General features: G+C 39.4%; 1 protein-coding gene across 4 annotated transcripts in view; it reads right to left on the reverse strand.

Annotated features, from left to right (window-relative positions):
• Positions 1-1002: 1002 nt before the first annotated feature.
• Positions 1003-14586, reverse strand: part of GALNT11 (polypeptide N-acetylgalactosaminyltransferase 11) — a 53107-nt gene continuing 39523 nt past the window's right edge. For 3 of the 4 annotated variants that reach the window (XM_081799826.1, XM_081799824.1, XM_081799825.1), the window contains 6 exons: positions 12181-12298; positions 10498-10650; positions 7452-7670; positions 6088-6192; positions 4047-4184; positions 1003-3791 (listed from right to left, as the gene is read on the reverse strand). In XM_081799826.1, the coding sequence (XP_081655952.1) occupies positions 3660-3791; positions 4047-4184; positions 6088-6192; positions 7452-7670; positions 10498-10650; positions 12181-12298 (865 nt within the window). In that variant the 3' untranslated portion in view covers positions 1003-3659. Of the gene's footprint in view, positions 3792-4046; positions 4185-6087; positions 6193-7451; positions 7671-10497; positions 10651-12180; positions 12299-14586 lie in introns of those variants that run through there. The other variant, XR_014139076.1, reaches the window with a different exon arrangement.

Genomic DNA, 14586 nt, shown 5'->3' on the forward strand with positions numbered 1-14586 from the left:
AGAGGGAGAAGCAGACTCCCCACTGAGCAGGGAGCCCGACGCGGGACTCGATCCCGGGACTCCAGGATCATGACCTGAGCCGAAGGCAGTCGCCTAACCAACTGAGCCACCCAGGCGCCCCTACCCATTTTTAACTGGATTGTTTTTTGGATGATGTTGAGTTGTGTTCTTTCTTTATATATTTTGGATACTAACCCTTTATTGGATATGTCATTTGCAAATATCTTCTCCCATCAGTAAGTTGCCTTTTAGTTTTATTTCTTTCACTGTGTAGAAACCTTTTGATGTACTCCCAATAATTTTTTTTTTTTAAAGATTTTATTTATTTATTTGAGAGAGAGAATGAGAGAGAGAGAGCATGAGAGGGGGGAGGGTCGGGAGGGTCAGAGGGAGAAGCAGACCCCCCGCTGAGCAGGGAGCTCGATGCGGGACTCGATCCCGGGACTCCAGGATCATGACCTGAGCCGAAGGCAGTCGCCTAACCAACTGAGCCACCCAGGAGCCCTCCCAATAATTTTTTTACTTTTAATTCCCTTGCCTCAGGAGACTGTATCTACAAAAATGTTACTATGACCAATGTCAGGGAAATTACTGCCTGTGCTTTCTTCCAAGGATTTTTATGGTTTTAGGTCTCACATTTAGGTCTTTAATCCAATATGACTTTATTTTTGTTTTATTGTGAAAGAAAGTGGTCTAGTTTCATTCTTTTGCCTGTAGCTGACCAGTTTTCCCAACCACATTTGTTGAAGAGACATTTTCCCATTGTTGTATTTATTCCTTCTTTGTTGAAGATTACCATATAATTGTAGGTTTATGTCTGCATTTTCTATTCTATTCCACTGATCTATTTTTATGTCAGTATCATATTGTTTTAATTACTACCACTTTGTAATAGAACTCAAAATCTGGAATTGTGATACCTCCAGTTTTTTCTTTTTCAAGACTGCCTTGGCTATTTGGGGTCTTTTAGAATTCCATACAAATTTTAGAGGACTGTTCTAGTTTTGTGAAAAATGCTTTTATTTTGATAGGGATTGCATTAAATCTGTAGATGGCTTTAGATAGTACAGACATTTTAACAGTATTTGTTCTTCCAGTCCATAAACATGGGATGTCTTTCCACTTCTTTGGGTCATCTTGAATTTCTTTAATCAATATTTTATAATTTTCAGAGTACAGGTCTTTCACCTCTTTGGTTAAGTTTGTTACTAAATATTTTATTGTTTTGGGTGCAATTATTATAAATGGGATTTTCTTAATTTCACTTTTTGCTGCTTCATTATTAGTGTATAGGAATGCAACAGGTTTCTGTACATGGACTTTGTATCCTGTGACTTTACTGAATTCATTTATCAGTTCTAGTCGTTTTTTGGTGGTCTTTTGGGTGTCCTGTATATAGATAGTATCATGTCATCTGCAAATAGAGTTTTGCTTCTTCCTCACCAATTTGGATGCCTTTTATTTCTTTGTTGCCTAACTGCTGTGGCTAGGACTTCCAGTTGAATAATGTTGAATAAAAGTGGTGCGAGTAGACATCCTTGTCTTATTCCTGACCTTAGGGGAAAAGCTCTGTTTTTCACCTCTGAATATGATGTTAGCTCTGGATTTTTCATATAAGGTCTTTACTATGTTAAGGTATGTTCCCTCTAGACTTACTCTGTTGAGGGTTTATATCATGAATGGATGCTGTACTTTGTCATATGCTGTTTTCTGCATCTATTGAAATGATCATATGATTTTTATCCTTTCTCTTACTGATGTGATGTATCATGTTGTTGTTTTGTGAATACTGAACCCCTTGCATCCCAGGAATAAATCCCACTTGATCCTGGTGTATGATTTTTCAGTGTATTGTTGGGTTAGGTTTGCTAATATTTTGTTGAGGAATTTTTGCATCTATATTTATCAGAGATATTGGCTTGTAGTTCTCTTTCTGTGGTGTCTTTATCTGGTTTTGGTATCACAGTGATACTGGCCTCAAATAATGAATTTGGTAGTTTTCCTTCCTCTTCTATTTTCTGGAATAAAGTTTGAGAATAGGTATTAACTCTTCTTTAAATGTTTGGTAGAATTTGCCTGTGAAGCTGTCTCATCTTGGACTTTTGTTTTTTGGGAGTTTTTTTTGATTATAGGTTCAATTTCATGGAGGTTAATTCAAATACATGAAGGCTAAATAACATGCTACTAAAGAAATGAATGGGTCAACCAAGAAATCACAGAATAAATAAAAAATTACATGGAAGCAAATGAACATGAAAACACAACAGTCCAAAATTTTGGGGATGCAGCAAAAGTGCTTCAAAGAGGGAAGTATATAGTAATGCAGGCCTACCTCAAGAGGCAAGAAAAATCTCAAATAAACCACCTAACCTTACACCTAAAGGAAATAGAAAAAGAACAAAAAAAACCCAAACCCAGCAAAAGGAAGGAAATAATAAAGATCAGAGCAGAAATAAAGGATATGGAAACTAAAAAAACAAGAGAACAGCTCAATGAAACCAGGAACTGGTTCTTTGGAAAGATGAATAAAATTATCATTCTCTAGTCACACTCATTTAAAAAAAAAAAAAAAGGACCCAAATTAACAAAGGCACTAATGAGAGAGGAGAAATAACAACCAATACCACAGAAATACAACTGTAACAGATTATGAAAACCTATGATATGCCAACACATTTGACATCTTAGAAGAAAGATAAATTCCTAGAAACATGACATACCAAAACTGAAGCAGGAATAGAAAATTTGAACAGACCAATTACCAGCAGTGAAACTGCATAAGTAATCTAAATTTGTATTTCTGAGATCTATGTTCTGGGATCCTGACCTCTATACCAAATGCCTATTTAACAACTCTACCTGGATGATTCATAGGCAGTAGAAACTATCCAAATTCACAGACTTTCAGCATCAAATTCACAAAGTTCAAGCTAAGGAATGGTGCTGTGACCTAGCTTATTGGCTCATTAGCTGAACCCAGGTATCCTGCTCACCATATGATATACACAGCACAACACAGATCAGAGACCCCAATACAAGAGCAGACCAAAAGTCCCACGTAAGTCATCAAAAGGACCCTTTAATTTTAAATGTCGATAGTACCATAATTCATCAAAATAATTTATAATAGTTAACTGCCTCTTAAATATATAATCTTATAAATGAGGCCTTCTGAAGTTAAAAGTAATGTGGATTCAGTTTGTTTAAAATTATTTAGGACATAATAGAAGTAAAAAAAAATTGTTTCCTATGCAGTCCTTCTAAAAAAGGAAATCATGACAAGTTCCTGATCAGACAAATGCCATTCCATTATTAAAAGGATTAAAAAGCATAAATAAGTTTGAACAGAAATGTCAATTTCCTGGGTTTGTCCTTCTGTGCAAACCTGACCCTTTAGAGAGTTAAAATTGTATTCTAGTTTCTCACCATAAGCAAGAAATTCCTTAGCAGCTCAGAAATGATGTTAATGTCTTGGTAAAACAGATTCCCTCACTCTGATGATCACTCTGTGTTCCAGTCTCTAGGATATCTGCTGTCTCATCCTCTCAAAAATGGTTCTACTAAATCAGGGGTTTTCTTGTACCAGCAACTTCTCAAGCCTCACACCTTACAGAGGAGGCAAACACTGATGAATTACCATGCCAGCCACAGCGTCCACTTTAACCTTCCAGATGCCACTGTTGTGAGGAAGAACCATCACAGATTGCCACTGCAACATAGCCTTTGTGACTCAGTGGATCGACCACTCTCAGGCACTGTCCAACTGACACCTGGTACAGCCGATTACTCTTCTGGAAAAAAGGTAGCAAGAAAAATACACCACCAGTTAATTGCTTTAATTTAAAAACCTTGCTGCCAGAATGTGGTAGAGAGGATACAGAAATCCAGAAGAGGTGTGGAGTATCTCAGATGCTTTACTTACCTAAGGGATACTACAAACTCAGAACTACTTTCTACAAGGTAAACGAGGAGTGCATCTGCCATGCTCCACCCTTAGCCCTGCCTGCCTCCTCACACACTCCCATCCTCACTAGCAAGCTCCTCACCCCGAAGGTCCACTGCTGGGATCCTCCTGACCCGTGGCACTTCATGAGTCGTGGTGGGTCTGACGAGCGAGTTTCTGACATATCCAGGCAAAGGAGGTTATTTAAAACCAACTCGTGTTCTTCATTATAAATCCAAATCTAAGGAAGAAAATCAAAGATCAAAACTCCAAGGTCCGCTTTAGATTTTGGAATTCAGACTGCACCCCAGGTCACGTATCTGTGGAAGACGAACGGGGTTATTCTAGGTGGCCTCAGAGCAGGGAAAGACCAACGAACCTGAGTCACACGCAGGCAGCATCAGCGCCGTTATCTGAAAATGGAAGGAACCGAACACAGGAAAATGAAGTGTGATCCCAGGAAGAAACCGAAATCAGTGGTGAACTTTTGTTCGCTGAATTTAACCTAACTGACTGAAGTAACTGAACACATGACTGTAGACATTTTCCAATTCTAGGACTTCACAATCGCACAGTGCTCTCCATCCCCGGGGCCCATCCCTGGATGGCACAGCCCCAGAGGTGCCCCGCGGGCCTGCGGACAGAAGCACACAGGCGCTCACTCTCAGAGGTTCCTCTTCTGCTGGGCAGGGCTATGGGGGGGCCACTATGTTACATCATCCTGGGGAAAGTTCTACTCTAATCCGAGATCACGACAGCATTTGGGCTGAGATGATGATTTCATCAGAGGGCCCAGAAGCAGGGTTTTCTTTAGATGTGCAGATCTTTGAGGATAGTCTTCTCTATGGTCTCTCAGATTATCTTCAGGTCAAAGGCCTAAAATTGGCTGAACTGGACAAGTGCGAGGAATAACTTATTTTCCAAACTGCACCCTCACTAAATCTACAAGGAATACACTTTTGTCTCCAAATTATTTTACTCATTGGTATTTCTACCCCCAGGCCCAAAATGTATGTGTGCTGTCTTCATTAACATGAAGAGTTCTATAAACAGAACTTTCTGCAACAATGCTGTTTTACAACCTATGTTGTCCAACATGGGACCAACATGTGGCTAGTATGACTGAGGAAAATAGTTAATTTCATTGTAATTAAATGTAAAGAGCTCCAGGTGGCTGGTGGTTACAGTATTAGTACAAATCTATGTGATCCCAACAAACAGGAGTATAATTCCATCTCCTCAAATTTCTTCCATTTTCTGGAACAAATCTCAGCTATCCCATCCCACTGTGACCGAAACCACCAAAGCATCGCTAGAGTGTCCACGACCCTGATACCTCTCAGACCCAGACACAGCACAAAACCCCTTTTAGATCCTATTTTCCGGTGTGGACAACATCTTCCATCCTTTGCAGGCTCCCCTAGAAATAAAAGGTCTTCTATGAAATTTCAGAGGACACACGTGATCTATCCTTTTTAATCTTGAGTGACACCATCCCCAGCACTCAAGTAGAAATGAAAATCACCTCCTTGTGTATGTGCTGCCGAAGCGAGCACAAAATCGCCTCCTCATGACATGTGTTCAGCACCGCAGAGGCGTGAGGTTCTTCAACTAGGGGATTAGACTGCCATTATCAGATACAAGTCAGTCTGAAGTTATAGTTCCAAACTCACGTAAGTTTTTTGCTTATTTTTAGGTCTACTTTAACACCACTGAAAAGATTCTGTGAATGAAATGAACTGATATTTTGTTGTGGTTTCTTCTGATGGGACTACTAAAACTCACAGAAATGTGATTTCAGAGGAAACTCTACAGAAGATATTAATTCATCTCTCGCAGAGTTAATGTGCTTGCCCAGAAGGACGGGGAAGTTCCTCTGCCTCTTCTAACCTTCACAGAGCTTTCAGGCTTTCCATGTACTTCTAACAAATAGTGAGCAAAGGGAGGAAAAATATACAAAGGAGACAAAAATAGTTGTATTGCATGATCTCTAAAGTCATTCCCAACTTAAACCAGGTCATCTAAGGAAAGTCAGATTAAAATCTTCAGGGTCCCCTCCAGTCCCCTCCTCAGGGACCTCCAGCAAGTTCCCTTCACTGAAGGACACTTTCCAAGGACTGGCTGAGTCCAGAGACTTGACTCACCTGACTTGGGTCACTGTAGTCACATGCTTTAAGTACCACCAGGCCTCCTTTCTGACTTGGGCGGCCCTGGGCCACCAGACACTTGTTGGTCTGGAGGTGATAGAGCTGTAAAAGGAGAGATTGCTCTTGTCAGAAGACACCTTAGAATGCTAGATAATGTGAAAATATTACTCCAAAGCTATGAATTTCAAAGGTCATAAAAATAGAAGCATTTTTTAATTCCTAAATTCTAGCTTCAGTACATAAGGGTATCACAACAGACTTCAAGGTTATAGGCAACTTTAACAAAATATGCAAGCATTGTCAAGTAGAAATTCTACCTAAAGATATAGGTTTACTAATTCTACTATGAGGGAGAAAGGAAATTAAAGCATCTCTGCCCTAAAGAACCTTAAAATGAAATCGAGGAAATAATAAAAGGTACAAACCACACAGTACATAACCGAATGTAATGTACATGCTGAACTGAGATAAACACAGATCAAGAACTGCAGAGGTGAGACACAGAAAAGCAACAGAGCGTATCTAGTTTGGGTAAAGGATTACTGTGAGTGCTGAAGGAGCTTAGATGTACGAGGCAAGAATGGAAAGAATTTCCACTATATGGACAAACCCTGATACGCATTTTTCCTTAAAAAGAGAACACCTTGACTTTGTTTTTAATTTCGTAAGAGGAAGGAGAAAGCTCTAGTGAGCAATCACGGAAGGACAGATGGCGTCATGAACGATACTAAGGAGCAACTTCTTAACACAAAAGAAAACTGGGCAACAATCAGAGTATCTACACTTTCAGAAAGCAAATTCTAAGAAGCAATTCAGGAAAAAGGTATGATTTTATGACTAGACTCCTGAAATTTAAACATGATACAGAACTGTGAAGAAACTCCTTCAGAAACAAAAGGGAGCATCTACAGAAACATGAGCGCTCAGCCCAGCGGCTGGAGCCAGAAGGCCATGCCGCCATCTTTCACCTGCTGTCTGGAGCCGGTTCCAGAGCTTCGGCCCAATAGCAGAGAGCAGCCCCATTTCTCCTTTTGTTTTCCTTTTGGGACTGGTCTCTGCCATACGAGTTTTATACTCACTCACAGTGCCTTTAATGGTCTGCTCACATTTATATCCATCCTTTTGGAAGCTAGCACAATCTTATAGAAGTCATGCGCTCTTTACCGCCGCAGGTGAAGGATGTTAATATTAACAGTGAAGATATTAACATTTCTAAGGTCCTGAGTGAAGGAAGGTCCCACCAAAAGAATACAATGGAAGCAAGCCAAAGTCTATCACTAAAAGGATACTTGAAGTCTAAACTGTCATTTACTATACCATACAACTTTTAATCAAACACTCTGATGATATTACTTCCTTACCCTTCCACGCTGAAGGACTTTGGGGCGTTTTGGCCCTCTATTGATAAAAATGGGTTGCTGGGGTTTGGCGTTGGGCCCAGATATCTGCATCTCTGGGTAAATATTATCCAGATACCACTTAAATGATTTACAACCCAACTTCTTCCTCAATTCAACACGCTCACTGATATTTCCATAGCTTTTGGTCCTCAGATCAGGTCTTAAGGAAAAATACTGCTCCTGAATTTTAAAAAGAAAAGTGAAAAATAATAGCTTTTTTGTTTAAAATGGGTATTACCAATTATACCTAACATTTAAAGAACTGAAAAAAAAAAGGATTATCAGCAAAAATATTTTTCATGACCGTGTTTTCTTGATTTTGCCAAAAAATGTCAACATAAAATTTTCACACAGTTAGGTCCATCACTGACAGTAAGACATCTTAAATTCTAAGATACATCCCAATTTCGGAAATGGCAAACATGTAAAACATGATCTCAGACTCGAGGCAGGTGACGCTGAGGCTGGTGGTTCTCGGACTCCGTCAGGACTCTGGAATCTTAAAAGACGAAGACTCCAAGGAGCTTCTGTTTGTGTGAGTTGCATCTACTGGTATTTACCATATGAAAAGTTAAAACATTTGTTAATTCGTTAAAAATAACTCATTACCTATCAACATAAACGCACTCTGAACAACAGAAAATGTAATGAGAACAGTGACACTGCTTCACAGTTTTACAGCTTTACACGTGCAGAGTCTGGCTAAAAAGAAGTCAGCTGAATTCTCATTTCTGCATTCAACCTGTTACTGTCATGTTGTTTGGTTAAATATATTTTTAAAAATATGAGTGTATGAAAATACATAGTTTAAAATGGAATTTTTTTTGGAAGGAATATTTTAATAGCAGTTTCAGAGAATTACGGCTATTCTTGACATATTTCTTTAATATTTTATTATTTATTTGACAGAGAGAGCACGAGCAGGGGGAGCGGCAGGCAGAGGGAGATGCAGACTCCACGCTGAGCAGGGAGCCCAATGCGGGGCTGGATCCCAGGACCCTGGAATCAAGACCTGATCTCGTTTAACCAACTGAGCCACCCAAGCGCCCCTCTTTTTTTGGTATTTTACCAAAACTCTAACTTTTCATATTCCACATTGTAACTAACCTTTAAATCATATCATTGAGGTTTTTGTACCATTGCATTAAAATTTACTGCTCTATCCTGCTCTTTGAATGGATTTTTTTACCCATCCAAGATTTGTATACCATCATCCATTAGTCATTTGGAAAACACTGCTCCCTGGGTTGTGAAGTTCCAAATACTGGCAAATGTCATTATATAATATAAAATGTTTTATTCATAAATATTCCTAATCTCATCAAATAAGCATTTAAGTACTGGAAGCCATCAAGCTCACAGGGATGGATACAAGTTTTCCACTTACAACAAATGCTATCACAGTTGAAGTGAGAGGCTAAGTTATTAGTTCATTTTTGAGAATGTCTGCCAAATATCCAAATATAAATAACCATGGTTTGTGAGCCATTCTTTTACATAAAAAGTGTTCCATGGAGAAAAGTGACTAGTTCAGCTCACAACTCAAACAACTGCACACATCTTCTCCTGAAACGAGCACTGTATTTCGGTCTACAGCAAAAGGTGCTTTCTGGGACGCCTGGGTGGCTCAGTCGTGAAGCGTCTGCCTTCGGCTCAGGTCATGATCCCAGGGTCCTGGGATCGAGTCCCACATCGGGCTCCCTGCTCAGTGGGGAGCCCGCTTCTCCCTCTCCCTCTGCTGCTCCCCCCGCTTGTGCTCTCTCTCTGACAAATAAATGAATGAAAATCTTTAAAAAAAAAAAAAGGTGCTTTCTGCGCACTTAGCGTGCTCACGGCACTTGGAGCACATCGAGATTTAACACAATTACTACTACTACTCAGATGCTTTTGCAGCATCAGTGCAAAGTCAACATGGTGAAAATGGCAAATACTGTATTATCCGGCTATGAAAACAGCTTTGCCCTGGCAAACCTCCTGAAACGGTGGCCAGGATTTAGATGGGCCTGTGAACCACTTTCTGAGAGCTGCTGGGAGATAGTGTGACTCAAAGCTGAGGAACACGGAGAACGAACTCGGAGTCTAGAAGAGGGAGAAGGGAGGAGACCTGCAGTGTGCCAGGAGCATGACCAAAACCAAGCAGTGATGTTCTCCCCACAGTACATGGCACACACCTCCACGCCCAGTATTGCACAATGTGAAGTTACTGCATTCCCTCAGTCATCTCTGACTCTCCCAAAACCCAACACAGAGCCTGGTATATAGTAGATGTTCAAACGCTTGTTTAAAAAAATTAATTGTGCACAAATGTTCACAGCAGCATTTCTCATAACTCATGAATGGATACAGTGTATATTCACGCAATGGAATATTATTTGGCAATAAAAAAGAATGAAGTAACGCTACATGGTACAATATGGATGAACCTGAAAACATCATGCTTACTAAGATGGTCACAAAAGACCACGTGTTGTAGGATTCCGTTCGTAGGAAATGTTCAGAATAGGCAAATCTAGAGAGTCAGGAGGCAGATTGGTAGTTGTCTAGGGCTGTAGGAGATTAGGGAGTGATGGTTGAAAGGATATGGAGTTTCTTTTTGGGGTGATAAAATGACTTGTGAATTATACCTCAAAAAAGATGTTAAAAGGAAATATCACAGCAGAAGAGAAAGTGGGAAGGAACACTACATGTGCAGATTGAACAGGGGAAGTGGTGAGACTGCGACACAGCGAAGCCCAAGGAGCAAAGAAAAGGAGCCACGTTCTGTGGGAGTCAGTGGAACAAAGACACTGGAAAGAGAATTTCTTCTGATGTTAAGCTGTATTTCCTTTTATAGAGTGGTCACTTGGAAAATTAAAAGGGTCACAACAAAAAAAAGAGAGGAAAAAGAAATGTAGAAAGGGATGGCCGTCCCACAGAAACATGCCAGAGTGAAAAGACAGGTAAGCAGAGCCGTCTGCAAAGAAGCAACAGCCTAGCGGCCCCTTCCAACACAGTAACTGAATCTCACCTTATATTCATCCAACCAAACATGTGCCAGCCTCAGGGAGTTGTGGGTCATGGTGTCCTGGCCTTCAGGAGAACCATACGGTCGCCTTTTTCGGAAAATGTGTCCGACTCTAGAGCAAGGGATGATGAAGAGTTTACCTCCACACATCCAAATCTGGTCAGGAGCAAAATATGTATTAATAGTTGCCTCGCATTGCAATGAAATCAATGTATGTGTTTTCTTGAAATTAATCTTTATTAAATAGGTGCTTATGAGACTTTGCAAGATGTTTTATGTAACTATCAAATACAAGAAAGTCAAAGGGTACATTAAAAAAAATACGTCTTTATGATTAAAAAGAAACTAAATTCTAAAAAAGTGTAATATTCTTTTACTACTCTGTGTCTAAAATCGCACTTACCATGTACTTTGCTGTTTTAACAGATCAAGGAACTTGATCCTCAGGACTTAAGGACAAAGAATGTTTACTGGCTGGTACTCTAATCTCAGTTTCCTGGTACTTTCTTATAACATGTATATATACAGGAATAATGAAATATACTGAATAATTCTATTACGATTCAAAAGATCTTAGTTCTCGTCTAAATTCTGCTTTGCCCTGGGCCATCTGGATTACTTTATATGGTTATTTTAGTTTTTGTGGGACACCATTACCTTATGTCCAAAATAAGACTGAACTAACGATATCTATTATTTCTTTCAACTTTAAAATTCTAAAGACTATGTAGGAAAAACTACCTTTTAAAAACACTGTGGTCAATACACTGCGAAAATACAAAATGACACATGCACAACATACTGTGATATTGTGGGGGTTCTGCTGCGCAGCCCAGGAGCTGGGAAGTGGAGGTGAGGACATCTGCTAGTACGCAGAGGTCCGCCTTCTTTCCCGGGCCCTCACTCTGCCCTTGGCAAAGACTGTCCTCCAACCCCCAGTTCCTGGAATTCCAGACCCCACCTATACCACCATCTTCCCAACGTTTGCAGCTGGAGAAGAGACCCAATTACGAAAGATTAATTCCTTCCTCGGGCTGGACGGACTTGTATATGTAAAGGATTCTGCTAGCTACTTCTGAAAGTGGGATAGGGAACTATTAATAATTTTCCTGGGAGAAGAGGTGTGAACCAGGATGGTCTTGAGCAATCAGGGAAATCCAATCACTCTAAATATATGTGTCTAGGGTTAACAAATAAGATTAATAAACTGACAAAGAACAAAATTAGATTAAATGCACGTTTAGGGGCGCCTGGGTGGCTCAGTCGTTAGGGTCTGCCTTCGGCTCGGGTCATGATCCCAGGGTCCTGGGATCAAGCCCCGCGTCGGGCTCCCTGCTCCACCGGAAGCCCGCTTCTCCCTCTCCCACTCCCCCTGCTTGTGTTCCCTCTCTCGCTGTGTCTCTTTCTGTCAAATAAATAAAATCTTTAAAAAAAAATAAATGCACGTTTAGACAGCTGAAATTATACCCAACCATTCACTACATCCTTTTTAAATTCTTATAAAATAAAGCTGCTTAAATACTTTCCACACTTTGAATGGATATTATCCACATCACGGATTATGATAAAGTAGCATTCATTAAGGACAGTTTGTTAACAAAGATAATCAAAGAGAATTGACAGAAAATATGAGATTGTAGATGAAAATTATATTCTACTACACAGAGTTAAAGATGAAAAAATTACCCGAAATGATATTTCTAAATTTTCTCCTCCCCATATATCCATGCCACTGTCGTACTGTCCAAGTTCATTGAAATAGCGTCTGTTCATGGCAAACAATCCTCCAGCCATTGTAGGTGACCTAGAAAAGGAAATAATTACTGTACCAATTCTACACAGCCAATTATCTATCATCTTTGTTTTAAAAAAAATTCAGTGCACCTTTGTAACATCACTAATGAAAACCAGATTAACCATTATGAAACATTTTATCTAACATCAGGGAATGAGCTGGGCCACGTAACTGAATTTCCTAGATCGCCAATGATATACTAGATATCTGGCAAATGAAGGCTACTTTTCTAAGCATCAAAAGTACTTTTTAAATTATAACACTGTTCTTAGAAAGAGGTATGAATTAATTCCTTTTGACAGTCTCACAGAACAGTGGGATAAAAACTGGACTCCAGAGCCTACCAAGGGGAGACCAGACAAACTTTGACTTAGACCAGTGGCTCTCAAACAGGATGATTCTGTCCCCAAGCAAACATTTCATTAATGTCCGGAAACATTTTTAGTTGTCACGATGGGGGCGGAGGGAGTGCTACGGCAACTGATGGGCTGCAGCCGAGCACGCTACTGCATATTCTAAAATGCACAACAGAGCGCCCACAACAGAGAAGGATCTGGCCCAAAACGTCAATACTGCTAAGACTGAGACTGTTAATGAGAGAATCTGAAGGAGCCTGGCCCTCAAGGAGACACAAGCTCAGCTTCCAGCTGTCTCACTTCCTGAAACTGAGTTAAGGTGATGGTGGATTTCAGCGTCCCAAGCTCCCTGCTAGAAGTGAAGCAAAACTTCTCTGCAGGCAGAAAACACCATCTCAGGTATGAATGTATTTCCATAATTTTTCATGACAGTGTTCGCCACCAAGCAAAAGTAAATAAGCAACTAAACAAATAAATAACCAGGCAATCAGGAAGATAAAGCACATGAAAGAAAAACAAGAGAAACAATCTACAAGAGAAACAGATGTGCAGGGGTTTCAAATAATGTAGTTATCAGGCAGAGACTTTAAAATAACTGCTCAATATATGCAAGGATAAAAGACAAGATGCAAAATTTGGCAGATAGATAGATATGATCAAAAAAGAAACCAAATTTATGCATATCTGAAAAACCCTTCTGACAAAGAGAAGAAATTCAAGCAGCCAATGAGAGGCTGCCTTCAAAAATAAGAGTGTTGCTGGCTTCTCACCACAAACAGTGGAAGCCAGTGGTTCTTGAATGATTACCTTCAAAGTCCCAAGAATCTACCCATCAACGTAGAAATGGGTATGAAGTAAAATTATACTTCAAAGTAATCGTGAAAGGAAGACATTTTTACAAAAAGCCAGAGAGAAGTAATCACCAGAAGGTCCAGCCAAAGGAAATACATTTAAAATGTCTTCTTTAGTCAGAATGAAAATAATCCCATATGGAAGTTTGCAGATGCAGAGAGAATAAAGAGTAAAATAAAAGGGGAAGTATGTGGGTAAACCTAGATGAATAATGGCCACATAAAAAATGTCTTGTAGGGTTAAAACACACACACACACTTCAACAATATAAACTGAGGGGAGATAAACTGGAGAATGAACATTCTCAGAACCCTGCATTGTTTGAAGTACCAAATTATGTTGCAAGAATGTACGCCATATTCTCTATGGTAATCACTACAAGAATAGTATTAAGAACATATAACATCTAATAATGGGGTGGCAGTTGGGAACAGAATAATAAAAAATCCAAACTCAAGATCAAAAGAAAGCAAGAGAGGAAGGGGAAGAAAAGAACACAGTGCCACTGTAATCATAAGCACAAAATACAAGTAATATTCAATGTAATCAACTGGAGTAAAAGGAAGTTTTTCACACTGGTTTAGCAACAAATCATAATACAAAAGCAACTACATGCTCCTTGCAAGGGACACATCGAAACAGAAGACCACAGAGACTGACAACAAAAGGAAAGTTACACGATGCAAATATTACAACAAAGCTAGAATAGCCATATTAATGTCACTATAATGCAAAAGTTTTACTATTCTGAAAGTCTAGAATAAATGGTTTCATTCACAAGATCTAATAATTTAATAACTCCAAATTTTCAGACGTCTATGGAGACAGAAGACCGCCTCAAAACATATGAAGAAAACAGATAAAGAACTACAAGGAGAAACAAATACACAATTGCAGTGAGAAACTTTAATATACCATATTTAATAACTGATACAAGTGTAACTACACTTACCACGGTGCACACTGTGTAATGCACAGAACCACTGAACTGCTATGTCATGCACCTGAAACTAATATAACACTACATGTCAACTATGCTTCCATAGTTTTTTAAAGAATTAATAAAAGTATAGAATATCTGAATAATAT

Source organism: Leptonychotes weddellii, chromosome 12 (genome assembly GCF_054177405.1).
Source record: "Leptonychotes weddellii isolate Sample4059 chromosome 12, ASM5417740v2, whole genome shotgun sequence".
Taxonomy (NCBI): Eukaryota; Metazoa; Chordata; class Mammalia; order Carnivora; family Phocidae; genus Leptonychotes; species Leptonychotes weddellii.